Raw genomic sequence first — 27,417 nt, forward strand, 5'->3', positions numbered from 1 at the left:
AGAGCCCTCTGCTACCTTGACTAAGTCATCTGAAGTTACACCCACTGGGCTCCTGCATGTTTGATAGCTGTGTCAGTTTCTTGGCTAGTTCTGCCAGGCAGTCCTTGGTCTGAAAAGAGCCAAAGTTGCCAATGGAAAACGGTTTCCCCCCGTATATTTGAGTCAGACGCTTATGCTCAGTTGCGGTTTATTCCTGAACCCAGGGAAGTAGTCTGAAGACATAAACAGAGAAGTGAATCTTAACCATGTTGACTTCAGTTGGAGAAGAAGCATCATGGGCGGCGACGTCACTGGATCTTGAATGTCTGACTTGACTCCCTCCCCCTCCCCTCCTTCTTCTGTGACAATTAGTTTAATTAGCATTGACCTCGTCAATATGAATTTCCTCTTTTCTGGCCACCATGGTCAGAGTCTGGTGGGCATTAAGAGATTTACTGTTGACTGCATAATTGGAGTTCATGTGTGTGGTTGAAATGAGTGAGGAGCATTGCACAGAAAACAATGCATGTCACCGCAGCGTGATCGCCTCTGCTGACATCGCTCTCAATAGCTCCCCCTCTGTGAAAACAGGGACTGTTTGCAAATTAATTAGTTTCTGGCAAGAGCCTGATTGTTGACCCAGAGTTTGTAGAGTGGAAGAACAATCAGATTAGTGTGTTCCATACAAAGGCCCAGGGCGACACCGGAGTGTGGTTTGCCAAACAGGGTAGGACATGAATGGAGTGAAACAAATTCTTCTTTGGAGACACCATGGCAAAGGTTAAGTGTGATGTGGCTGGAGCGCATGAGCCATAAAGGTGGGGTGGAGTGGGGGAGAGATGGATTAGATATGTTCATCTGCATGAAGCTGGTTAATGCTAATTGACTCTTGGAGCAGCAGAGACATGGATGAGTGTGAGGCTCTGCAATGGGGTATGTCTTCTAATCGAGCAGTAAAAATTGTCCCAAAGGGAAATACGAGAGAGGCAGAAAGGAAATGCACACATTCAATCCAAATTTAAGGATTTTGAAATTAGTTTAATTGCCTAATCCCTTTCCTGCTCACTCAGAAGTATGTCTGTCTGATAGCAGAACTTTCAAGTGCGCATAAAATTGCAACCACAGTCTGTCTGAAGCCTATGGGCACAATCAGGTAATTTTAATTAAAAACAGCGTAGTCCCCGATTGCTCAAATTTGTACCTGTGTTTTAATACAAATACTAAAATAATTTGACAGGTAATTAATTCTGTAGTAGCAGCCAAGAAGCTTGCTCCTATGATGGGGTGGTTTTACCTTTTAAAATGTGTAGGTATACTTCAATATTACGCCGAGCATTTATTTTACTGGAATTGGTATGGGGTTGTGTAAAGTTATTTAAGTGGCATCTCATTAGTCAACCTTTAAAATGATATTTGCGTGTATATGTTCAGTCTGAAAATTATGGGTGGACAGAAAGAGAGAAAAAGTATTGAGAAAATGGAAACAAAAAGAAGACAAGTTCTGTTTAATTACCAGAAACACCAGAGCTTGCCTCCTTTTTGAAAATTACCGGCACCTGCCATGGCTATACTTTTCAGAAACACTCAAAATACCCAAATATAACTGCAAAGGCTACACAGTGAAGACCTACTGTGTTTTTTCATCCTTCCCATTCATTACACAGGTCAGCTTCCTGTTGAATTTTGCCCAGTGTGATGTAAAGCTGCTATTTGTGAGTAGCAATGAGCTGACAAAGCTTATTTGTCAATAAATTCAGTTCCTCCAAAAACATTAGGATGATTCATGTGGCAAAAAGGAGGTCACCACCTGGCAACAATAGACAGGAAACAGGAGATAACATTCCCAGGGTGCCAACTTTGCTTTCTTTTTCAGAATAAAACTTTCACGTGGTTTGCACCTATGGGGTTTTATGATTCATACTTGCACATTATTAAAAATACCACACCAGAATAAATATGTTTTAAACACACTTCCATTGCTGATGGTGGGGGATTTCTTCAAGTAAACACTTCAAGATATTCACCATATTCTCTGTTTACAAAAGATATGGAAATTGATCCTCCCCACATGAATATTTTGTTTGTCTTATTGAAACTGTTTTAGCTTCCTCACACCTTTTACTCAAAGATGAGCTTCCAAACCCATTTTGGATTCTACCTTACAAGAAATGCCAATCTAAAGTAATCTCCAATTGGGATTTAAGTCTTCAACCATTTTAATTAAACTGTTTCAATGTAAGTGATTTCATTGCAAGCATCCTTTACTGGACTGGAATAGCGATTTTTAAATTTTGTGCACCTTCACCCCACTTCACCTCCAATATTTTCCATGACTCGCATAAAAAAAAGAGTGAATATATTTTTAAATTCAGTTCTTCACCCGTTACCAAGAAAGCTAGACAAATTAAATTGTGTGTGTATGTGTGTGTTTCTGTACTTATGTCTATGTGTATAGACATAGACCACTGGCTTATCCTATCCTTCATCAATCACTCACCTATAAGAAAGGATGCTCCGTCGTGGAATAGTTCTTCTCAGGACAGAGTGTGCTCAGCTTAAAAATATTTCCTACCCTGTGGCAATCTATTATTCCTCTAAATCTTGCCACTTATTTCATTAAGGGAGCTTTGTAAACAGATATTAAGTTGATCCACATGTACATTGCAAAGTGCTGAATAACAAGCTGAAAAGAACGCTATAGGGCAGAGATGGGCAAGTTTGCCTGCTGGCCAGATTGCAACTGACTCCAGCCCAACCTCAGGCCAAGTTTGACAGGTGGGCAGGGTCACCCACATGTCAGTCACCTGACACCACAGTGGTGTCAGGTGAAATTTTTTTGCCTGCAGTTTGAAACCAGACCATGTGGGCAAACACACAGTCTGCAGAGCGCCTACCAAGGTGCTCCACAAGATTCAACAGTCAGTGGGTAGTCAGGTCTTACAGAACGCTTTGCAAGGGGCTTCAGAAGACCAGACAAGGAGCTGATCATCAGGTCTGATCACTCAGGACTTGGCAGGTGCCATCCATCAGCAAAACCCTTTGGGTTGATCCAAGTAGAAGACAGCAGGCCCAATCAGTTGGATGAGAAATATGCATATGAAAGTCATGCATAACAATGCATATAGGAACCACGACAGTGCTTTGGGGGTGAGCATTTCCATATGGAAATGCACAGCACAAGGAGCACACCCTAAAGTAGAAGTCAATGGGATTTGCTTCTGAATAAACATGAACTGAATGCTGTTCTCAATTACAGATGTCTGCCTTTTGCATTAAAGGAAGACAACAAATTTGCAGTTACAGGATTGCAGCGGAAATATGACTGCAAATTTCCTTGTGTCCTTTGAGAGCTGTGCTGCCTTTTCGGCTTAGCGTACAACGTGATTTAAATTACAGCTTGTGCCGAGACGTGTCATGGGATTGCTCTCCATGTTTCAAACTGTTTATAGTTCAGTGAGCTCAACCTTCGCCATTCTGAAAATCAAATAATGTCATGGATGATATCAAACTGATAGCTGGTATGAGATTGCTTTAAAACTCGCTTGCATTTAAAGCATAAGAATCTGTGGGTGTGTAAATCTTCCATCGACGAATGCTTTGGAGAACTGAATTTGGCCAATGCATGAGGGTTTTGACACCACAGCACATTGATGGAAACTAAATGAAAACCTTGTGGAGCTGAATCTGCATCCTTTCAGATAGTTGTGCTATACAGAGTTTTGAATGCATTTTTGGAATGTCAGTTTATACTCCGAATCAGAAAATAGCTTTTATGTTGATGTGGTTACCTCAGAAACAGACCTAGCTTACACACACAACCAGGGAGTTTTTTGCAGCTGGAAGTCACTGGAACTCAGGTGGGCGCCATTGCCATTCTAAGACAACAGGGGAGGCGTTTGTGGTGAGTTCCGGCACCTCTTTTTCTAGGAAAATAGCAATGCATACAACAAAATGAGGTGGGTAATGTGGGAATCACCCCTTCGCACTGCATGTGCTGGAAACAATTTTTCATGGTTTCCTGTGTAAAACAAAAATAAGCATAGACTGCCTAAAATGCAGAATTTGCAAAGGGATGTGCTAGAGCTGTGGTTAATTTTCTCTTTGCAATAACTTTTTATACCCTTTAAAAACTAGCATTTACAGTCCGTTCCACAACTTCTTGTGTACCAACCTGACTGGAATGATAGCATTCTGAGCTCTACCACTTCAGATTGGGAGAGTGTGGGTGGTGTTGGTTGTTGTTGTTGTTGTTGTTGGTTGTTGGTTGTTGTTGTTGTTGTTGTTGTTGTTCTTCTTCTTCTTCTTCTTCTTCTTCTTCTTCTTCTTCTTCTTCTTCTACTACTACTACTACTACTACTACTACTACAATTTTGGAGTGCTTCTCAGTGTTACAAAAACCTTACATGCATTATTATTATTGAATTTCAAGTAAAAATACACATATGAGGTTCAGACTGTGTGAAAGCTTTCTCTCTGAGGTACAATGGTACCTCAGGTTACATACACTTCAGGTTACAGACTCTGCCAACCCAGAAACAGTGCTTCAGGTTAATAACTTTGCTTCAGGATGAGAACAGAAATCGTGCTCCGGCAGCGCGGTAGCAACAGGAGGCCCCATTAGCTAAAGTGGTGCTTCAGGTTAAGAACAGTTTCAGGTTAAGAACGGACCTCCGGAACGAATTAAGTACTTAACCTGAGGTACCACTGTATGTGCTCATTTACAAATGGCCTGGATCTTTTTACCCAGGAGCATTAAAATGTGGACTCCCACCTGCATCTCTCCCCCCCCCCCTCCCATTTTATCACTCGAGACGATTCTCTGGCTCTGCTTCATCTCTCTGGCAGGCCTTAGCGAGAGAGAGATGACCAGGCTCCCCAAAATGGTTCAGCAAACACATCTATGCAAGTTCACCCCACCTTTGGTTTTATTTGTGTGGCGGAGGAGAGAGATAAAAGTGATCTTCCTGAGTCATAAAAAGCCAAATAAAAGTTATCGCACAGTTAAAATGTTATGGTGAAGTCAGAGATGCGCCATAGTTTATTGGCTTGTTGGTGGACCACCTGCTAACTACTCCATAAAGAAGAACAATTACTATATCATGTAATACAATACTGTACAGTTTCATGGCATTACAGAAAAGCTGGCAGCAAAATTACGGCGTGCATTGGGCTTTTTAAATGAAACAGCTTCATTTTCTTTGGAATAGTCCTATCAGAGCTTTTATCCCTTGATGTGTGTGTGTGATGGAGCATCAATTTCAAGAGTTTATTGAAAGTGTTCCACTGCCAACTTTGTCCTGCTCCTTGAGCACTCCATTCCAGGCAGATCACCATAACAGAGTTACAGATGAAACTCCCCAAAGCATTTTGCTTCTGCTTTATTTTCCATTTTACTCAAAGTATGTGGTGGACTCTCCTTCCTTGGAGGTTTATAAACAGCGGTTGGATGTATGATCTAGCTGAGATTCCTGCATTGCAGGGAGAAGGCATTTGTGAAACTATGGTTCAAGGCTACATTATCAGAAAGAATCTCCAATGGTTTTCCACTGTGGGAATTGCTACTTGTCCCATTTTTAGGGCTTTGTTTTGTTTTTAACCCTCTTCTTACACAATGCAGCCGCTGAATGGAAGACCAGCATAGGAAAGAAAGGAGCTTCTTCACATTTTACCCAGGCTCTTCTAGCAGAAAACACCTTGACTATTTCCCCCCTTGGTCAAATGCTTGGTTTTCTGTGGCAGAACAGTCCTGGAAGAGAGCCTTAAGAGGTCCCTGCTCCCATCTTTGGCCTCATCCATACTGGACAATGAGGACAATAAGCTTCCTGTACCTTCTTTAATTATCCATACAATGTTCTCGTCTACATCACTGCCTTCCCACGCTTCCCCTTCCTTAATCTAGCTTTTTTCATACCTGGAATACTCCAAAAAGGAGAGGGCATGAGAAAATCCAGACTGAAGGAGGGAAAAGCTTGAGTAAGCAGTGATCTAGAGAACCTCATATGGACAATGAATGGGCATACAAGGAAGCTTACCATCCACATTAAACAAAAGCATGGACAAGTCCTTTGTCTTCAAGCTGCAGCCTCAACAACTGGACTCTAAGGGTAATTACAGAACGTGGTTTCAGTTTTGAGTTTCTGCCTTCACCCAGGCCACACTTTTTTGAAGGCTGAGGTGGTTACCCAGAGTCTTAAGTCAGTATCAGCTAGCCGGTCTTTTCAAATGGATCGGCCAGGGGTTGGGCTTGGCACCTTCTGTCTGCAACATATATGCTTCACCACAGATCTATCATCCCCTTCCACAATAGAAATATGAAGGGAGCATTTCCTTGACTGGTTGGAAGACTGAAAATTGACCAGGAGGATTCCATGCAGGAAATCAAAGCCCAGGGAATCAAAAGATGAAAGGAGGGATTGACTTTATGGCAAACATAGCAGGAAATAATAAAAAGTTTTAAAGATAACTGTAAAAAGGAGGATTGGGGAGCAGACAGATACAGTGTCTTGCAAAGCTGGCAAATAAAAGTATCCTAAAGTGAGTTTAAAAGGTTAAAATAAGATCTACAAACATGGGAAGGGAGAGAGCAGCAGCAGCAGCATATCCTAGCCTTGTAGCCTGGAGAAAATGATCCGTATGCATTCTGCATTAGAGCCCAACAAGTTAGCCAACAATAGTGCTGTCAGAATTATGTACATGATGATTTATTTCCTTGCTTGCACAGCTTGTCTTGATTTTGTAAAGAAAATGTATTTTCAATTACTTTAGCAGCAAGATAGATGAGGTGGAAGGATACAACGTGACTACTAATCTTGGGGGATATTTTCATTTATATAATGTAGCCCCTGATCTGTATTCTGCAGGCGGATGCATTTTCAGGCACACAAAGAATTGTATACCACAATGGAGCTTCCTATCAGTCTTCTAGATTGTCTGATATTTTGCTTCAGCTGACAACATGGGGCTCACTTTTATTTTTTACCATATTACTCATTCCTCTCTTGTGTTCTCTCTCTCTCTCTCTCTCTCTTTCATTTATCCTCTAGTCACTCTTTCCCAACTTTCTTCTTTCTTTTCAGGGTGGTGGGGTGGGTGGTGGTGTCCTAAATGGGTGGGGCTACCTCCAGTGAGCGGAGCTAAGCACAGATCTGCCCATATTCGGATATACCTATATTTCTGCGTCACAATATCATGCATTTCCTGGCCACCTTCCTCATGGCACTAGAATGCTTAGGACATCAGGGCATGTTGCAAAACGGAAGGGGGGAACTGAACAAGAGGCTTCCAGTTCCAGCGGGAGCATGCAAGCAAGTGCATTTCTGTGCATGTTGTTGTCAGGAGATCATCCTACTCTCGAGTAGGACCCTGGCAGAAGCAAGTTGCACTGTGTCTCCTAAACTGTGTGCACCTGTCCAATGACAGACTCTTGGTTTAAACAAAAATGGCATGCCTGCTTTAAATACGAACCAGTCAGAGAAGATTTATTTTCTGGGCTTTTTCACAATTGGCTTGTGACTACACAAGTGCTGTCTTCTCACTTATAATGCAACATTTCCACACACCCTTTCACAGAGGCACACACTCCCCTTTGCAGAAATAACACCTGGCTTTGGGGGTGTGGTAAGCTGCAAAATCACTGCATTGCTAAAGTCACAAGAATGCATATCAGTGTTGATTTTTCCATGTATGCATTAGGAAAGATACTTGACAGACTTTAGTAAACTAGAGCTGACCTTTAAAGTACAAAAGAGAGAGAACACTCATACAGTGACAGGAAGATGGACTGTGTGATCAAACAAGCCTGTTCTGTATCTTTGCCTTTTGATTCAAACAACTTCCCCCTTCTTCCCCCTCCGAATTTGCTCATTTTTTTAAAAAAAAAAAAACCTCAGCAATATCACATCAGTGATAAGCCCATAAATGAGATCCTCTGAGCTAAAATACTGGTGTTTATTCTTCACATTTTCTGTTGCTAAATTAAATTTGAAATTACACATTCTAGCCACATGAATACCAAACAGGGCTGTCATAATTGATGTGATAACACTGAATACCAAAAGGGGTAATGAAGAATTTTTTTTTTTGTCCTCTGCTCTGCCAACTGTTGTTTCTATCTCTTGATGAATTTTGTGTTATTTCACTAACATGACAGGTTAGTGTAAAAAAACAAAAAACACCCACAATCATTCAACCATTGCTTATTTCAAACTTAACTGGCGCTGTGAATTTAATCTTCCTTTAATAGATTTTGTGTCAAGTTTGTCTACTCTAGCTGTGAAAGTTAATTATAAGATGCACAAAAATATATTCAATGTGACCCCAGATTTGCAGCTCTGAGTCTGCAAAAGAAGAAAGCACTAAATGTTTAAAATGCAAATGTGAATGAAGAAAGGGATGTGAGGGCTGAGGGTAAGTGGAACATGAAGAAACTAATGAATCTCAGGTACAGGAGTTAAGGCAGGCATGGAGAAGATACAGCGTGATGGTTTTACACAAGACAAACTGTGAATGTGGAAGACAGCTCTGCAGGCAGGCAATATCCTGAGAATCCTTTAGGTAGCTCATCATGATGTTGTTGTTGCTGTTGTTTAATCGTTTAGTCGTGCCCGACTCTTCGTGACCCCATGGACCAGAGCACGCCAGGCACTTCTGTCTTCCACTGCCTCCCGCAGTTTGGTCAAACTCATGCTGGTAGCTTTGAGAACACTGTCCCACCATCTCGTCCTCCGTCGTCCCCTTCTCCTTGTGCCCTCCATCTTTCCCAACATCAAGGTCTTTTCCAGGGAGTCTTCTCTTCTCATGAGGTGGCCAAAGTACTGGAGCCTCAGCTTCAGGATCTGTCCTTCCAGTGAGCACTCAGGGCTGATTTCCTTCAGAATGGATCAGTTTGATCTTCTTGCAGTCCATGGGACTCAAGAGTCTCCTCCAGCACCATAATTCAAAAGCATCAATTCTTCGGCGATCAGTCTTCTTTATGGTCCAGCTCTCACTTCCATACATCACTACTGGGAAAACCATAGCTTTAACTATATGGTCCTTTGTCAGCAAGGTCTCTACTTTTTAAGATGCTGTCTAGGTTTGTCATTGCTTTTCTCCCAAGAAGCAGGCGTCTTTTAATTTCGTGGCTGCTGTCACCATCTGCAGTGATCGTGGAGCCCAAGAAAGTCAAATCTCTCACTGCCTCCATTTCTTCCCCTTCTATTTGCCAGGAGGTGATGGGACCAGTGGCCATGATCTTCGGTTTTTTTTATCATCGTGTAGCAATCTCAAAACAAGTTTAACAGTATCATTCAGGGATACCTGGTGTGTTTACTTTTTTGAAATGCATTCAAATATGATTTGTGATAGGGAGAATTGTGCTGAATGTCCCCTCAGTTCTTCCATTGCATCCTCTCTCTTTTCAGTGGGCTTGTTGCTGGGCATTCAGATACCATCTATGGTTCCAGGACTCCTGCTTACCTCCACCTACCCAGGAACCCAGAGGAAAACTGTATTGCGCTTGGCACTTGCAGCCCTCTGGTTAATAGGGAGCCACATGCCTATTAATCTAAAGGGGTACATGCAAAGTGCACCACGGCATATGGGGCTGGTACCTGTGGACACCTGCTGGTGCCCACCTGCCAGGAAGGGACTCCCTGCTGGACCCCAGAGCCCTCATTGCTGCCACTTCCAGGCAATGTTTGGTTCCTCTGATATTGGTAGTTTTAAATGTACATTGCACTCCTTTTCATTGCTATCTATTTGTAACTTCCCCTGGGGCCGTTTGGTGATGGACCATCATGGCTGTGAGTCCTGGAAGACCTACTCTCTGCCCTGCAGGTCATTTTCCACCTGGCCTGGGAGGGCGGGGCCCAGACTGACTCCAGCTGCAAAAGCTGAGGTTGTTCAACAGACTCGTTGTTTAGGGGGTTTTGTTGACCGGCTGGGGTGTGCTGTTATTAATACTATTTTTTGTATCTTTATTTTTAAATTTTATTATGTTTTATGTGAAAATTTCTCAGTTTGGTTGTGTGCTTTCCGATGTTTTATGTTTATGTTTATGAGTACTTTGGTTATTTTTGCAATTATGTGATTGTTTTAATGTTGTAAGCCGCCTTGAGCAGCTTTGAACTATGGAAAGGCGGCATCCAGATAAAATGAGGGATGGATAGGTGGGTTATATAGACATACTAATATACTGCTATCTATACAAATAAATTGGGATGCGGGTGGCGCTGTGGGTTAAACCACAGAGCCTAGGACTTGCCGATCAGAAGGTTGGCGGTTCGAATCCCCGCGACGGGGTGAGCTCCCGTTGCTCTGTCCCAGCTCCTGCCAACCTAGCAGTTCGAAAGCCTCTCAAAGTGCAAGTAGATAAATAGGTACCACTCTGGCGGGAAGGTAAACGGCATTTCCGTGCACTGCTCTGGTTCACCAGAAGCAGCTTAGACATGCTGGCCACATGACCTGGAAGCTGTATGCCGGCTCCCTCGGCCAATAAAGCGAGATGAGCGCCACAACCCCAGAGTCGGCCATGACTGGACCTAATGGTCAGGGGTCCCTTTACCTTTATACAAATAAATTAATAGGCAGTCATTGTGGACAGTGCTTCAGATGGAGAGGCAATGGGGCAGTCATGACAGGGGCAAGCAGGTGGGCACACCCAGCGCATAGTGCCCACAGGACTCCAAAAGGCTTTTGCCAATAAAGGGTTTGTTTCATGAATACATCTTCGTTGCTTCAAGACACAACCAGATGTAGTAATTGACTCCACTGTTTGAGTCACCATTGGGTGATAAGAAAAGTCTATCAGTTGGGACTAATATATGCATATTCAGGCATTCACCAGAACACACAAATGGCAGAATTTGGCCAGTGGGTCAGGTGCATGCACACAAACCCTACTTCTAGCAACCTTTGTTGTTGTTTAGTCGTTTAGTCGTGTCTGACTCTTCGTGACCCCATGGACCAGAGCACGCCAGGCACCTCTGTCCTCCACTACTTCCCGCAGTTTGGTCAAACTCATGCTGGTAACCTCGAAAACACTATCCAACCATCTCGTCCTCTGTTGCCCCCTTCGCCTTGTGCCCTCCATCTTTCCCAGCATCAGTGTCTTCTCCAGGGAGTCTTCTCTTCTCATGAGGTGGCCAAAGTACTGGAGCCCCAGCTTCACGATCTGTCCTTCCAGTGAGCACTCAGGGCTGATTTCCTTAAGAATGGATGCGTTTGATTTCCTTGCAGTCCTTGGGACTCTCAGGAGTCTTCTCCAGCACCATAATTCAAAAGCATAAATTCTTCGGCGATCAGCCTTCTTTATCGTCCAGCTCTCACTTCCATACATCACTACTGGGAAAACCATGGCTTTAACTATACGGACCTTTGTTGGCAAGGTGACGTCTCTACTTCTCAAGATGCTGTCTAGGCCTGTCATTGCCCTTCTCCCAAGAAGCAGGCGTCTTTTAATTTCGTGGCTGCTGTCACCATCTGCAGTGATCTCTAGCAACCTTGTGTGCATAGAATCATAGAAGAGTTGGAAGGGACACGAGGATCATCTAGTCCAGGGGTAGGCAACCTAAAGCCCGGGGGCCGGATGTGGCCCAATCGCCTTCTCAATCCGGTCGCAGATGTTCTGGGATTCAGCAAGTTTTTACATGAGTAGAATGTGTGCTTTTATTAAAAATGCATCTCTGGGTTATTTGTGGGACATATATTTTGGGGTTATTTGTGGGTTATTTGTTCATTCCCCCCCCCCAAAAAAAAATATAGTCTGGCCCACCACATGGTCTGAGGGACAGTGGACTGGCCCATGGCTGAAAAAGGTTGCTGACCCCTAATCTAGTCCAGCCCTCTGCAATGCAGGAATCTCAGCATCCCTCAACCTGCTTGGTGCCTAAACTTCCCTGTGTTGTGTGCAGGGAAGATCTGCATGGGACTTCGCTCACATTCGCTTGAGCATGAGCAGACCCTCTGCAAGATCGGGGAGCCAGTGTCATGGTGGGCTTTGCTTGCAGTCAAGTGAACATGAGTAGAAGCCGCTCGTAGATGCTCCCCGTCTGGGGCAGATGGGCACAAGGGCATTGAGGGCAGGGCTTGCATGGCACACTTTGACATTCACATGTTCAAACACAAGTCTGAACATGCTTTCTGCCATGGCTGGTTGACACATGCAAGGCATCATCTCATCGTTAATAAGTCATCTCATCTGGCCATACATGGCCAGATCACCCAAGTTCAGCTGTGTAAATTCAGATTTATTTATATAGTGAGTGTGTTAGCACATCTAAACATGGTGAGCACTGATAATTACCTTCTTAAAATTAAGCAATCTAGGCAGCTGATATGGAATGTTTTGTGAGAAACCTAATTTACTTGGAGAATTACAGTATAATTTCACTGAACTTCTGTGTTCATTTTTTCTTCATCATATAATTAGTCATTACAGAGAATCAAAACTATTGTTGTCTCTTTAAGAACAAAGGCCTTGGGAACTGATAATTATACCACAGCTCAACATTTTCTTTCTTGCTTTTTTCTTTCTCAACAGGCTTTTCTGAATATAAAGTGTGGCATTTGACAATTTTCCAGACAAAGAAGTATTATCTCCCCCCCGCCCCCCCGCCAACTAGTAAAACAAATCGGAAATCCTAAATGGCCAGTCTTCCTCTCTCCCTTCTTCATTGCCTAAGCAAGTGATTTCAGTTGTAAAAAAATCAGTAAAAATGTACATTAAACAATCCCCCTCATAGCCCAAATACATCAGTTGTGGTAGAGATGAATGTTTGAAATGAAAGGACAAGTACAAAATAGTACCTCGGGTTAAGAACTTTGCTTCAAGATGAGAACAGAAATTGTGCTCTGGCGGCGTGGCAGCAGCAGGAGGCCCCATTAGCTAAAGTAGTGCTTCAGGTTAAGAACAGTTTCAGGTTAAGATCGGACCTCCAGAACGAATTAAGTTCTTAACCTGAGGTACCGCTGTATATCTGAGGGAAATAATGCCAAAAGAATTATATTGCAGAACATAAAGGTAAAGGTAAAGGTACCCCTGCCCGTACGGGCCAGTCTTGACAGACTCTAGGGTTGTGCGCTCATCTCACTCAAGAGGCCGGGAGCCAGCGCTGTCCACAGCCACTTCTGGGTCACATGGCCAGCGTGACGAAGCTGCTCCGGCGAACCGGCACCAGTGCCGCACACGGAACGCCGTTTACCTTCCCGCTATAAAGCGGTCCCTATTTATCTACTTGCACTTAGGGGTGCTTTCTAACTGCTAGGTGGGCAGGAGCCAGGACCGAACGACGGGAGCTCACCCCGCTGCGGGGATTCGAACCACCGACCATGCGATCGGCAAGTCCTAGGCGCTGAGGCAGAACATAGATTCAGGCTAATATTCCTACAAACCACGGTGTGCCATTTGCTGTCTTCAGGAATGAGAAATGGATATGATGCAAATCACCTGCAACCACAAGCTCATAGCCAATTGCTTATAATAGGGGGGTTCAAAGGGCATGCAGACCTCAAAGCCTTTTTTGCTTGGCAACATTTGATGCCCCTGCCCCCCCCCTTGCTGCCTTCCAAAGTCAGATAAGGAGGCGCTGGGCTTTGGGAAGGAGGAACTGGGCTCTGACAAGGTCCTGGAGTCGTCCTTCCTCCTTCCCTAAGCTTGGATGGGAGAGCTGTAGCACCCTGCCAGTGCCTCCTACTTCTTTCCCAAAGCCTTTGGGAAGGGAGCAAGTGAGCTGGAGGGGAGCGTCAAATTTTGGCTTCACTCTCCTCCCCCCACACGACAAGGCAGTGTGTGGCCCACGTAGAATCATAGAATCATAGAGTTGGAAGAGACCACAAGGGCCATCGAGTCCAACCCCCTGCCAAGCAGGAAACACCATCAGAGCACTCCTGACATATGGTTGTCAAGCCTCTGCTTAAAGACCTCCAAAGAAGGAGACTCCACCACACTCCTTGGCAGCAAATTCCACTGTCGAACAGCTCTTACTGTCAGGAAGTTCTTCCTAATGTTTAGGTAGAATCTTCTTTCTTGTAGTTTGGATCCATTGCTCCGTGTCCGCTTCTCTGGAGCTGCAGAAAACAACCTTTCTCCCTCCTCTATATGACATCCTTTTATATATTTGAACATGGCAATCATATCACCCCTTAACCTCCTCTTCTCCAGGCTAAACATGCCCAGCTCCCTTAGCCGTTCCTCATAAGGCATCGTTTCCAGGCCTTTGACCATTTTGGTTGCCCTCCTCTGGACATGTTCCAGTTTGTCAGTGTCCTTCTTGAACTGTGGTGCCCAGAACTGGACACAGTACTCCAGGTGAGGTCTGACCAGAGCAGAATACAGTGGCACTATTACTTCCCTTGATCTAGATGCTATACTCCTATTGATGCAGCCCAGAATTGCATTGGTGTTCTGTGCCAAAGTACTCTTGCAGCCTACTTGGCATGAAAAGTTGGACCACCCTGGCTTATAGGGTGGGCTGGCAGTGGGGGGAGATTAGCTTTACATGGAGGTGTTTGACTTGCAACCAATCAGTGCCTTTCAGAACATTATTATTATTATTATTATTATTATTATTATTATTATTATTAACAACAACTACTACTAAAACTTATTATTTATACACTACAACTACAACAAATTATTTTTTATACCCCGCATATCTGGCTGGGTTTCCCCAGCCACTCTGGGCGGCTTCCAGCAGAATATTAAAATACAATGATTCATCCAGGATTAAAAGCTACCCTAAACAGGGCTGCCTTCAGATATCTTCTAAAAGTCTGATAGTTGTTTATTTCTTTGACATCTGGTGGGAGGACCTTCCACAGGGTAGGTGCCACTGCTGAGAAGGCCCTGTGCCTGCTTCCCTGTAAATTCACTTCTCGCAAGGAGGGAACTACCAGGAGGCCCTTGGCGCTGGATCTCAGTTTCCGGGCTGAACGATGGGGGTGGAGACGCTCCTTCAGATAGACTGGAAGTAGCATCTCTGGAAATGGATAATGTGCCTTTGTTTGGATGCTGCCCTTAGCAAACAAGAGAACTTCCTATTTCAGCCCTTGAGAACCGTGAGGGTGCCAGGGAAGACCTTTGTGGGTGCAGGCACTGCATTGGCAACCTCTGAGCTTGAGTTGCACCTTCAGACTCTCTGAGGACACTTTGATTCCTTCTCCGTGCCTCTCTCACCTCTCCAGATCAAAAAGAAAGAAAAAAGAGACTATTTCGTACGTCCAAGCCGCTTCCTGTTTCTGTTGCTCACTGTTGGCTTTGGCTTCCTTGGTCTTCGTCTTGTTTCCTGCCTATCATTTTATTGTAACTGCACCTCCAATAATATACCAGAGTAATTGCAACATCCAAATGGTAAAACGACACTTCCAAAATTAATTCTTTAACTTAATTTATCACATGGGCAAAAATCAGACCATGAAGAGGACATTAATTCAGTCTTCTTGAATGCCATCTCTACAATAGATGCCCCTTGTTAGACTTCCTGGATGTGTGTTTGCTCAGTATTGTTAGAATGCCTTGATAACTAACAACAAATGCCCATATTAACTGTTGTATATATCACAATTGAAATCCTCAATATAACTCATTTGGGAATACTACCTTATGTTCTTGTGCTGGTTTTCCTTTTGTAGTTTAGTCATGTAGCTGGCAAGAAATACTCAAGAAAGAGTATTAGATTGATTTATTTTTTAAAAATATCCCTAGCTTCATCTGAGCTTGAAATGCTGAGACAAGCAAAACATGTTGCTATTGCTTAAGAAAACAACGAATCTTAGAGTCAGCTCTGTGCCTCTTCTTTAAGTTGCATCTGTTAGATCAAGGATGCCTTAATTGTGGTTTCTGCCAATAAAAATTGGGAAGAACTGTTAATGGAAGTGAGGCACCCAAAATGTAGTGTTTATAGGAAATACTGTTAGAGTTACAACAAATATTTTTTTTCCCTGTTAAAGAAAAGAGATGGGGGGGAGTATACATTATTTTATTATTTGCTTTGATTGTTGTAAACCAAGGTCTATTTTTAGATTTGGCATAGAGATCAGAGACCTGGTTAAAGTTGAGAAAGCTTACCACTGTGGCTTTATCCTTCTTTGATCATGCTTAATCATGTTCTAGACATTTTTCCCTCTCTCTTTTTTTCTTTTTTTGAAGTTTGTTATTTTTAATGCACTTCAACACAGATTGTTTGTGACTAGGGAGGAGAAATTCTAAAGTTGTATTTGTTTTGGATTTTGTACAAGTCTGTTGTTGATACTACCATACGGGATGATGTCGTGGCATGTTGAGGTGCAGTGAAGACAGTTATAACACTTGAAAGTCAAAGTGGGTGCCCCTTTGCATGAAAAACAGCATGCAATGTTGATGTGCCCCTAGGGAAGTATCCTGCAAAATTTCAGAAGGATTAGTGCCTGGGTGAAGGAGTTATTCAGAGTATGTGTGTGTGTGTCTCTGTGTGTGTGTGTGTGTGTGTGCGTGCGTGCGTGTGTATATATATGTGTGTGTGTGTGTGTATATAAACAGCTCAATGGTTGCTTGCTTGTTTTTTGGTTTTCTTCCATCCTTCTGCATTTCTCCCAGAATTACAGTGACTGGAAGTAAAAGGAGAGCCCTGGTAAAGTTATCCCTTGGTTGGAAGCAAGAGCTGTCAGTCACAAATCTGTCCCCGCCCCCTCATATCTTCCCCTCCCTGGTATTTTCTGTATATGGGGAGTTTGTGGAAATCACACTCAGAGCAGCTCCGAATTACCACTCCGAAACTCAGAATTTCTCAAAAAGCTTCAAGTGCCCCCAGATTCATTCTGAAGTGATTTGAAGGAGAACCATTTTCACCACAGACATATCCTGAATTTCTGTGAATCAGCTCAGTGAAGGGCTCATCCACCCCTCTGTTTGCCCTTCTGCTTTCTCCCAGGGGAACCCAACGTTGAACTCCCTGAATCGGAACAATTGGCAATTGCGTGTTGTGTGAATTGCTGTTTGTTCCGATTTAGCGCTAAAGAGTGGGTTTTCCAGGGGAAAGTGGCAAGAAAAACTCAGATGAGGACCTAGAAAGCACGGGACAAGCGGACAACCACTTGGCCCCCTGCTTTCTGGGCATGAGACCTAAGCTTAGGATTTAGGATTCATCAGAATCTGATTTGCGTTTGGAGAGACACAGCCAATAAGAAGAGACTCTGCTGGGCAATGATCTGACTCAATACAAGGCAGCTGCATATGTTTACACTAGTGAACTCTTCTCCTTTCAAATCACTTTTAAAATATTATATTCATACATCCCCAAATGCCTTACATTCTGACTTTTAAACTTGGGGGTCACTTCCTGTTGCTTATCAAAAGCAGAGTTATGAGCAGATGGTTTTGTTTTTGTTTTCAGCGTGGCTGTTTGGAGCTTTGCTGTTGCTTGAACGCAACATGATGGAAACTAACAGATAGAGCAGACTGTGTGCGTGTGTGTGTATGTGCGCGCACGTTGAAATATTTTTTGTGCTCTCTTCATTCTTGTAGGCCATCATAAACATGAAAAGCTTCTGTTGTGCTGTTAGGTTGCTTCGTATGCAATGCACGCATGCTTATAAATGCATGTCTCTGGACCGATCCTATCGGCTTTGTTTATTTCTTATACTCTATGTAGGAATTGCAGAGCTACAGAGAACAGAAACTAAATGATCAAAAGCACAGATGGCTGCTCAGCTGACATGAAAACATTCTTTCATTGATTTGAAATATCTTGATTTATCCAGGTGGCTAAACAGCCCGGAAGTTTGACCAGTCAGAAACAGTGAAAATGCTTTCCAAAGCCATTTATTCATGCAGTGACTTGCATAGTTACTCTAGTCCAGCTGAGGCGCCTTCCTCTTTACGTAATGTAGTGAATCTCTTGGTTTCCCATGGAATCCCTCCGATTCCATGAAAGCAGAAAGAGAACCTCCAAATTTGCTTTATATTTTGCTTCAAGAGTGAATTCCCTTAAAATTATTCCGGTGTTGTGCAAGAGAACTCCCCTAACTCATAGTATTCGTTTTCCGTTTCAGCCTGGGGTGCTGTTTCAATATTAAGCAACTCAAAATCAAACAGATTTTGATGAAAAGAAGAGATCTGGACTGAAGTGCTCAGCTGCCGCCAGTAAACTTGCAGGCTGAGCCCTTTGATGATATGGTGTAGAGACATATTGCCCTCCCAGCTGATGCCACTAGTAGCAAAATTCAAAGCAAATTTGGAGGTTCTCTTTCTGTGCGACTTTTTGTGTATGAGCAAAGCTGGATCAGGGCCAGGAAGCACATGCTACTGAAGTTAATTTGCACCATTTTCTTTATGTGTTATTTACATTGGTTAGGCATAACTAAAGAAATATTGTGTTTTAGTATGAAATCAGAACATTCTAAAGGATAAAAAAAACAGTAATCCCTTTTCTTTCCTTTGTTGATAAAATTACAAGTGCCCCAAAGATTGTGTTTGTTTGTTTGTTTGTGTGTGTGTGTTTAATAGTTTTATACTGTTTATATTCATAATGATCCTGAGCAGTGCTTTTTTTCTTAAAAAATGTTTAGGGGTGCTCTCATTTTCCCACTCATATTGAAATACTGCCCCTCAATGAGGCCAAATATAGATTCACACAAAATGTTTAGGGGTATGCGTACCTCTGCATCCCCCCCAGAAAGAAACACTGATCCTGAGAAAGAACTTGGTTTGAAACAGGTTGGACTTAATAGAAGCCTTTTCCCTTTATGTTGCTGGAGGTTTCTTCCTTTCATTTCCCTGTGATTGGTGTCTCCCTATTTATTTTCCCGCTAAAGTGATGGGCAAACTCTCCTCAGCAATGGGTGATGACTAGAAACTGAAGAATAAGATTGCTCACTCTAACTCACGCCAAGGATCATAAATCAACTTGCAACTTCGGCTGGTCCTAACGTTGCCCTATCTTCTGCTGCTCCTCAAAATTTCATCTACTTGTTTTTGTCCATATCATGAACATTAATCATAGCTCAGTCGTATCAGCCTCAAAGTGTAGTAGCTAAGTCTTTAGGAACCTGTGGGCAAATCGTAGTAAGTGCTCAAGTTTTAGTGGAAGAAGAAACTGTGAAATCCTTTACCAAGTCTGGGGAAGATCTACAATGACCCAAAGCTTAGGCAATAGATATTTATAAGCTCCATTCCCCCACTCCCTCTGATCCTTTGTTGTAATCCATCTATCATTACTGTAGTACACACTTGCACTTTCTTTTCAGATCCTCGGTTTATTAGCGCTCACCTGATCCCCGAAAGTGACAACCCAGAGGATGACAAGATCTATTTTTTCTTCCGTGAAAATGCAATTGATGGGGAGCATTCTGGGAAAGCTACGCATGCCAGGATAGGACAGATCTGCAAGGTAAAACTGTGACTGGATGATGAATACACTCACAATCATATTCTTCCAATTGTAAAGAAAGATCACTTCACTAATACCGGTATATTTAGTACTGTGGGTAAATGTGTCAAATAATAGGTATAATAAGGTATTTAACAATGGCCATATCCATGTTTTATGTGATGAGGAATTAACAATGGTAAGCTTTGGGCTCAGTTTGAGTCTGGTTTGCTTAAACTAACTTCAGTTCGAACAAACCACAGTTCCCGAGTTCAAACAAAACATGGAACTGCAGTTTGTGCTGAAATAAAGCAGAAGCTTTTGCTTTCCTGCTCTCACAGCAAAGGAAGCATAGACGCCCATGGTAACGCACAGGTCTGAGGCATTCTGTTCACCTGAACTGGGCCTGTGACTCCAACTTCATGTAAGAACAGTTATTTCTCTTTTTAGGCTTATATTCCAGTCTTCATTTGGGAAGCTTGTGGTAAAAGCAGGTGTTCCAGCAACAGTCTGGAAATGCTCTCGTTGTCTTTAAGTGAGATATACCTTTCCTCTTTGGGGTAAAGTTTGGAAAACTAGTAGCAGAGGCTACCTGTAAACTGGGCCGATGGATTGCAGCCAGCTACAAACCTCCTTCTTCCCCTCTGAACCTCATGGTGATTCTGCACAGAGAGTCACAAACCTCGGGTGCTATATTGCCGCTTCCAGTTCCTAACTGGACAAGGCCATGTGTGGAGCAGGCTTATTTTGGAGGAGGTGGGACCCTACACAGGGCTGCACTGAAGTGGGAACTCTTATGTGTCACTACAGCTTCACTGAGCGCTTCTCTCTCTCTCTCTTTTTTATTTTAATAATATTTATTACTTTTACAACAATTTAAACACTACAAAAAAAAGAAAGAACAGTACATTACAATGCAAAAACACTACATAACACTAAAACATTAAACTAACAAGACAAAACAAAAACAATTTAAAAACACATCAAAAAAAGAAAAAAATTACAATATCTTATCTTTCTTTCACATATTTCCACGACCTCCTCACACCTCCCTTTTTGTATTCCACTTCTATTAATTATTTCAGCAATTCCTTTCCATCTTCCCCTGTTTTCTATCCTATAATTATCTTAACACATTTTAACCTTATTTTCCCTTTAATACTCTATTAATCTATTTATACTTAATTCCTTATAACATTTCTACTAAAGCCATATCACTTCATTCCAACATTCTTCTAGCATTCATTAATTTTACAATGTTTCTGTAAATGGCCTTTAAACTTTTTCCAGTCTTCTTCCACCGACTCTTCTCCCTGGTCTCGGATTCTGCCAGTCATTTCCACCAGTTCCATATCACTGAGGGCTTCTCCACACTGACTTTTCCTCCACACATTCCAGGTGCAGTCAGATTTCCTACACAATAAGAAGACTCTGTTTTTATGTCCTGACATGAGTTGTTTCTTTTGTAGAATGACTTTGGTGGCCACAGAAGTCTCGTCAACAAGTGGACCACTTTCCTCAAAGCACGCCTGATTTGTTCGGTTCCAGGTCCCAACGGCATTGACACTCATTTTGATGAGCTCCGTAAGTGGTCAAAGTGTTTCTGAAGACAGAGCCATTCTCTCTCTCTGGCCCGCTGCATGCTCATTACTAAATGGGCGGCTGTTTTTCCTTCTTTCCCCTTATTTTATTTTATTTATTTTCACAGAGGATGTGTTTCTAATGAACTCAAAGGACCCTAAAACCCCAATCATCTATGGAGTGTTTACAACTTCCAGGTAGCAGACATATCATTTTACTTCTTGGGGGGGGAGTGCATGGAGGCTGCCCGTTTTTAAAAGCTTTCTTTGTTAACATGGTCCTTTAAAAGAGAAGGCATTTTCTCAACCTTTGAACTGCTAGAAAAGTAGTAGATGTAAGAGGTTAATGAACTGAAGTTTTCCTATGAGCAATATATATATATAATCGCTCAGAAGTCTGCAGCCACACGGTTTAAAAGAATGTGTGTGTGTGTGTGTTTTTCTGCATTAACCCTTTTCTTAGTATATGTTGTATACTAATATGTTGGAGGCCTAATTGCTTCTGGTGTGTCTTGAATGCAAACTTTTTGTTTCCATTGACCTGGAAGCCAAATCCTATCCCTATGTTTTTGCTTTGGCTCTTCAGAGAGAATTTACACACCATAGAAGCAACAACTCCAGACCCTTTCAGAGGGTTGTCGCTTGCCTGGTTTGTATGTGCTCAAAGAAGCAGAGCCCCATGGGTGCTGGAGCAAACACAGCTAGCTAGGGAGAAGAAGGGGACTTAAAGGACAGTAAATGCCTGAAGATCATGGAGGGAAGGGGAAATTAAAATGTGGATATAATTCTCTATCAAAGTAAATTGTTTCGACTGAATGCCATTTTCAAAGCATTTCATTTTGATTAGGTTAGACAATTGCACAAGGTCACTGTCGGCTTTTTTTGGCAACAGAAAATAAATAAATGGAAAGCTGGCATTTCTAGAACCTCTCTAATTTAGAAACAATTGCTTCTTTTTCTCTCTCCACCTATCTGTTTTTCCACCCTGTCTATTATTAGCAACATCTTTAAAGGATCGGCTGTGTGCATGTATAGCATGACGGACGTGAGGAGGGTGTTTCTGGGTCCATATGCTCACAGAGATGGTCCCAACTATCAATGGGTTCCCTACCAAGGAAGAGTCCCATACCCACGACCAGGAACTGTAAGTGTCCTACTCACTGGGCAGTTAGGTGGTGCCCAAGCAGTATCGGCAGGCATTTATCTGGGGGGGAATACCACTGTTTTCTCTGTAGGGATAATTGTTGAGGAATCGCTCTAGAAACATGCCCATTGATTTCATCCACCCAAAGCAGTGCAGGAATTTCAATTGCCTATTGAAATAGTATTGCATGCCTTCTAACTGTGAAAGACATCTCATTTAAATGCCTTGATCTTGTGAACCACCCTGAGATATTATGATGAGAAGTCTAATATTAAAAAATAAATAAAAAATAAATTATGAGTCAATCAATACATTCAGAGAAAAGGGGAGGGGATTTTTGGTGTTGAGGACCATAACACAGTCTAGAAACAAAATAAAAAAAATTCCTTCCAGCACCTTAGAGACCAACTAAGTTTGGTATTGGTATGAGCTTTTGTGGTATCTGAAGAAGTGTGCATGCACACGAAAGCTGATACCAATAACAAAGTTGATCTCTAACGTGCTACTGGAAGGAATTTTTTAATTTTGTTTCTACTATGGCAGACCAACATGGCTACCTACCTGTGACCATAACACAGTGTGTTTTTCCACATACTATGAAGCGGCATCTTTCTGAGAGGTCCATACGTGTGTTTTTTCTGAATACAGTGGTGCCTCGCAAGACGAAATTAATTCGTTCCCCGAGTTTTGCCGTCTTGCGATTTTTTTCGTCTTGTGAAGCACGGTGTTGGGAAAGTTTTGGAAAAGCTTCAAAAATCACCAAAGTCTTTAAAAACCTCAAAAAAGGCTACCACACCGCGTTCTATGAGTTGCTCCTCGAAGTCAAGTCGCAACTGTATTAACGGTGTTAAGAAAAAGGAAACAAACTTGCAAGACGTTTCCGTCTTGCGAAGCAAACCCATAGGGAAAATCGTCTTGCGAAGCAGCTCAAAAAACAAAAAACCCTTTCGTCTAGCGAGTTTTTTGTCTTGCGAGGCATTCGTCTTGCGAGGTACCACTGTATGTGTCCCAACCCTAGTATACTGTACTGATAAAAACAAAACAAAACAAAAAAAACCCAACATCCAAGGGCAGAACTATGTAGCAAAAACCAAACGTAATTTGGCCATTGGACCTGTTAAATGTGCTGCGGATGACTTCAGAGTGAACATGCATGAAATTGTACTGCACCTCTAGTAATCTTTTATTTGCCAGCCCCCTTAAGTGCAGTAAACCTGTGCTCCATTGAGAATCACAGGCTTGTCTGCACAGCCAAAGAATTTCTATTTGTTTGTTTATTATTATTTTTTATTGAATTTATATACCTCTCTATACCCCGAGGTTTCAGGGTGGTTCACAGAAGTATTAAAGTACTTAGCTACTGCCCTCTCACAAAACATCAGGCTGGTGTACAGCAAGATAAAAAATATTTCAAAGTGGTATGAAGCGATCATTGAAATGATCGTTACAATTGCACACAACCATGGAGGAAGGACAGTTCAGCTCTAGGAAAGACGTGGCTGGTGCCTCCCCAAATATACGTTTTGCAGAGGAACGGGCCGTGCTAATCTGCTCTAAGGGCAGCTGGATTATGCGGAGGCAACACAGATTTTTAGCTTCACAGCTTCCATTTAAAGCACTAGGGATGCAAACAAGAAATCAATACAGTATATGAAGGATGAATTCCTTGAAATGATTTAGCACTTAGGTTTCCTAAGGGATCCCAGTGCACCACTGAACTGGGGAATTTGAGAGGGGAAAGTGCCCACAACGTCCTTGGACGTCTCGTAGTATGTTTGTTCCTTGTAAATTCAACGTTTATAGATGGCTGCTTGAAAATGATTGAGACAGTCCATTTAGAAAATCCAAAAAGATTATTCACACATGTTCTTGTATATGAATTCCCAGCTGCATTAACAATACTTAGCACTTCTAAATTACTTTTCTTGTTCAAAGCACTTCTCATACATTATCCGATTAATCATTATCTAATTAATGCAAGTAATCAGTATTGCACTCCATCTGGAAAATCAAGATTGCCTTTGGGATGTGAAATATGGATTTTTTTTTTAATGCAAAATTGCTATAAGCTATGAAAAAACTGTTGTTAATTGTTGGTATTATTTAACTGCTAGAATGTGGCATTGATAACAAAAAACAGAAGAAGGGAACCTCCTGCAGTTTTTCTGGTTTTTAATTGTGTTTGATATGCAATTATCTCAGGCTCTGATATTCACTAATAAAAGTGGATACTTGAGTTTTGTTGCTAGGAAAAAGCACATAATAAAATGATACCTAATATATGATAAAAACCAGGCTACATAGAACTGGTGCTGCAATGGAGGACACCTTCCTATTCTTTTAAAAGACACGTGTTGTTGTTTTTAATGTCCTCCCTGATGAATTGTTAATAAGATGATAGCCATGATAATTGATTTTTCTCCCTACAGAGCGTGTTGCAAGATCAGGATTGTTGTTTAATTACATTTTGGCTTTCAAGTGCTGTATGTTTTAGGAATACATAGGCGATGCAGGTTATTGCAACACTAGGGCATTTGTGTTCTTAAACCAAAGGAAATGAACATAAAGTATAATAATGCTATCAATATTTTACACTTCAAGTGTTCAAAGCACTTTGCACGTCTTTAGGAATGAGGAGAGAGGGAAGTCACTGGCTTGCATATACTGGAGGGATTGTATATTCCGACACAGATTGACTCATCTATCTCTATATTGGTGATGCTAGGTTGTAACCAACTTTAGTCCTACTCAGAGTAGACCTATTAAAATAAAGGACACTACTAATAAAACCTCTGAGCAGGACTAGCATTGGACACAGTATGATGATGATGCAGCACCATGTGAAAACCTAAGCTTGTTGTGAAGACCTCAGTGTATACACTGAGGAAATGGGAATTTCACTGTTGTAATCTCTTGACAATATTCTCTTTTGCCATCCCCCTCCCCAGTGTCCAAGCAAAACATTTGGTGGCTTTGACTCAACCAAGGATCTTCCTGATGAAGTCATCACATTCGCAAGAAGCCACCCAGCGATGTACAACCCTGTCTTTCCCATCAATAATCGCCCCATAATGATCAAAACAGATTTGGATTACCAGTTCACACAAATCGTGGTCGATCGGGTAGATGCAGAGGATGGCCAGTATGACGTCATGTTCATTGGGACAGGTAAGGCTCCGCAAACCTCTTTAGACAGTGAATGGAAAGCAGAGCGGAAGAGTCCAAGATGTTTGGCATTCCTTCTGTGCAAGTACCGTCAACATGAATGGACTTGCACCAAAGCAGTTTTTGGTGGAAAGTAGCCAGTGCTATATTTCTAAAACAAGAGGTGCCAAAACTCACCATGAACCCTTGTTCTCTTTGAATGGCAATGGCACCTGCCTGAGAGGTGCTGGAACTGAGTTCCTGTGGGTTCCTGCTGAAAAAAAGCCCCTGTCTGTGTCTTCTACTGTGGCTCACTGAATTGCTTACAAGCAAGGTTCGGCACTATTTTGGGTGGACTGCAATTTACTTGATTGACGTAATGACCACATCCATTTAAATAACTCTAGACCCAGTTTCTCACTGGATGATAAACTTGTGTCCGGACTATGCCATTTCAGTTTGTAGCTTGGGGCTTGCACATTTGAATAATTTCCCATATCCAAAATACTTCCCCAAAATAAATGTCCTGAATATAGCACATTGGAGAGCACACTCGTCCAAAACACTTTGTTTTATCTTGTATGCAGCAGCCTTTAGTTCTGTATTCTCCTTCTGGTTCAGGAGCTGCCAACCCCTGGGGACTCCCAATTTAATACTAATTCAATTAAAGCTTGGATTATGTTCAAGCTGTGTGTGACTTAAGTCTTTTTTTATCCTGATCTCTGGAAAAGCAAGACCGTCTCCTTGTCTTCCACTCTGCAGTCCTACCCAGCTCACAAGGAGCGCCATCTTAAATCTCACCTGAGTCTGACAGTTACCTTGGCAATGTGGTCTGTCTGATTAATCTCAGAGAACGAGATTACAATTCCCACTATAGCAAGGGATTATCGGGTTGGTTTGGCCACAGCAGCGTCACCTAAACAAAAATAAACGCTAAATGAAAATACATCTTTTCCCGAGGTCTAGTGCAAGTTAAGGAGAAAGTAAGTTATGTTGTTTCCCTGAGTCCTAGTGGAAAGGAAATGTGATTAATTCAGCATTGTCGTTGTTTTAAGTATACATCTGGATACTTTGCTCTAACTCTCACCTCAGTGATGGTTCACTTCAATCCCTCTCCAGCAAACCAAAATGCATATTTTTGCCCTCATAATTTGGCTTGAGGGCAGGAGCGGATCATTTAACACAGTCTCGAGTCCATCTTTCAGTAAACGTGAATTAATAACAGTAATTTTATCTTGTAAGATGAGTTACTCGCCAAAGCTTGCTGATCTGAAATGAGGGGCCTGGTTCACTTTGTGTGAAATTGTTTGAAATATTATTCCACGTAAGCCTGATCTTGAGTACAGATAAAGCTTCGCTTTGGATGCCTGAGGCCTGATCAGAGACACTGTAAGGCTTAACACATTGTGCATTTGACCTCAGAGGCTTTAGAGAGCAGCAAACCGCTAATGGGGCGGGGGGGAGGTCCCTCTTAAAATAGAACTATTTATCTTAAAGATTTAATGCAAGGATTGTGCCTATCTGCTAAACTGACTGCTTTGGCTTCGTCAAACCTCTGTTGTAGAATTCAAAATGTTTTAAACGTGGCAATAATCCAGTTCTCCATTACTTTGTAGTGGTCCCTCCTCCTGCTGCAAGAACTTAAATCTTCTAGTCTTTGATGCTGACAAAATTGATATAGACTTGGTTTAAAACGGTAGCTTCCGAATGACATCCTTTGCCCCCCGCATCCCCGCACAACTTCTAAGCTTAGTAAAGTGTTTTTATCCCCTTCCCCTCTTCCACCTGGAATACTCCAGTTAAGAAAAACTGACAATTTGCAGGTCAGTTATTCTGCAGTGTTGGGTGAAGTGATTTGTCTGCCTACGGCAGGGGAAGCTTTTCACAGTAGAGGGAGAAATGTTATCACCGGCTGCCAAAAAAAAGAGCTGCCGTTGGAGGCAGATGAACAGCGGCAAGGCCAAAAGTCGGTAATCCTGCACACACAGGATACATTTAAAACACATCCAAAGGAAATTATTTCCCTTATAATTTTGGGCTCTTTAGTTTGCCCCTTGCAAACAGTTCTCAGCAACCCTGCAACTGACTAGCTATTGCCTGGCGCCTTCACTATAAAGTGGTACCTCTAGATGCAAACGGGATCCGTTCCGGAGCCCCGTTCACATCTAGAAGCGAATGTAACCACCGACGACACGTCTGCACACCTGCGCGTCACTTTTCGCCATTTCTGTGCATGCGCATGAACTCA

The 27,417-nt window shown here is 42.4% G+C and overlaps 1 protein-coding gene across 2 annotated transcripts in view; it reads left to right on the forward strand.

The window, feature by feature from the left end:
- The window catches only part of SEMA3A (semaphorin 3A), a 194,222-nt gene that overhangs the window by 139,710 nt on the left and 27,095 nt on the right, over window positions 1-27,417 (forward strand). For both annotated transcript variants that reach the window (XM_028728772.2, XM_028728771.2), the window contains 5 exons: window positions 19,180-19,322; window positions 20,771-20,885; window positions 21,010-21,079; window positions 21,881-22,025; window positions 24,974-25,193. In XM_028728772.2, coding sequence (XP_028584605.2) covers window positions 19,180-19,322; window positions 20,771-20,885; window positions 21,010-21,079; window positions 21,881-22,025; window positions 24,974-25,193 — 693 coding nt within the window. The remainder of the gene's footprint in view (window positions 1-19,179; window positions 19,323-20,770; window positions 20,886-21,009; window positions 21,080-21,880; window positions 22,026-24,973; window positions 25,194-27,417) is intronic.

This window comes from Podarcis muralis, chromosome 6 (assembly GCF_964188315.1).
Source record: "Podarcis muralis chromosome 6, rPodMur119.hap1.1, whole genome shotgun sequence".
Classification (NCBI taxonomy): Eukaryota; Metazoa; Chordata; class Lepidosauria; order Squamata; family Lacertidae; genus Podarcis; species Podarcis muralis.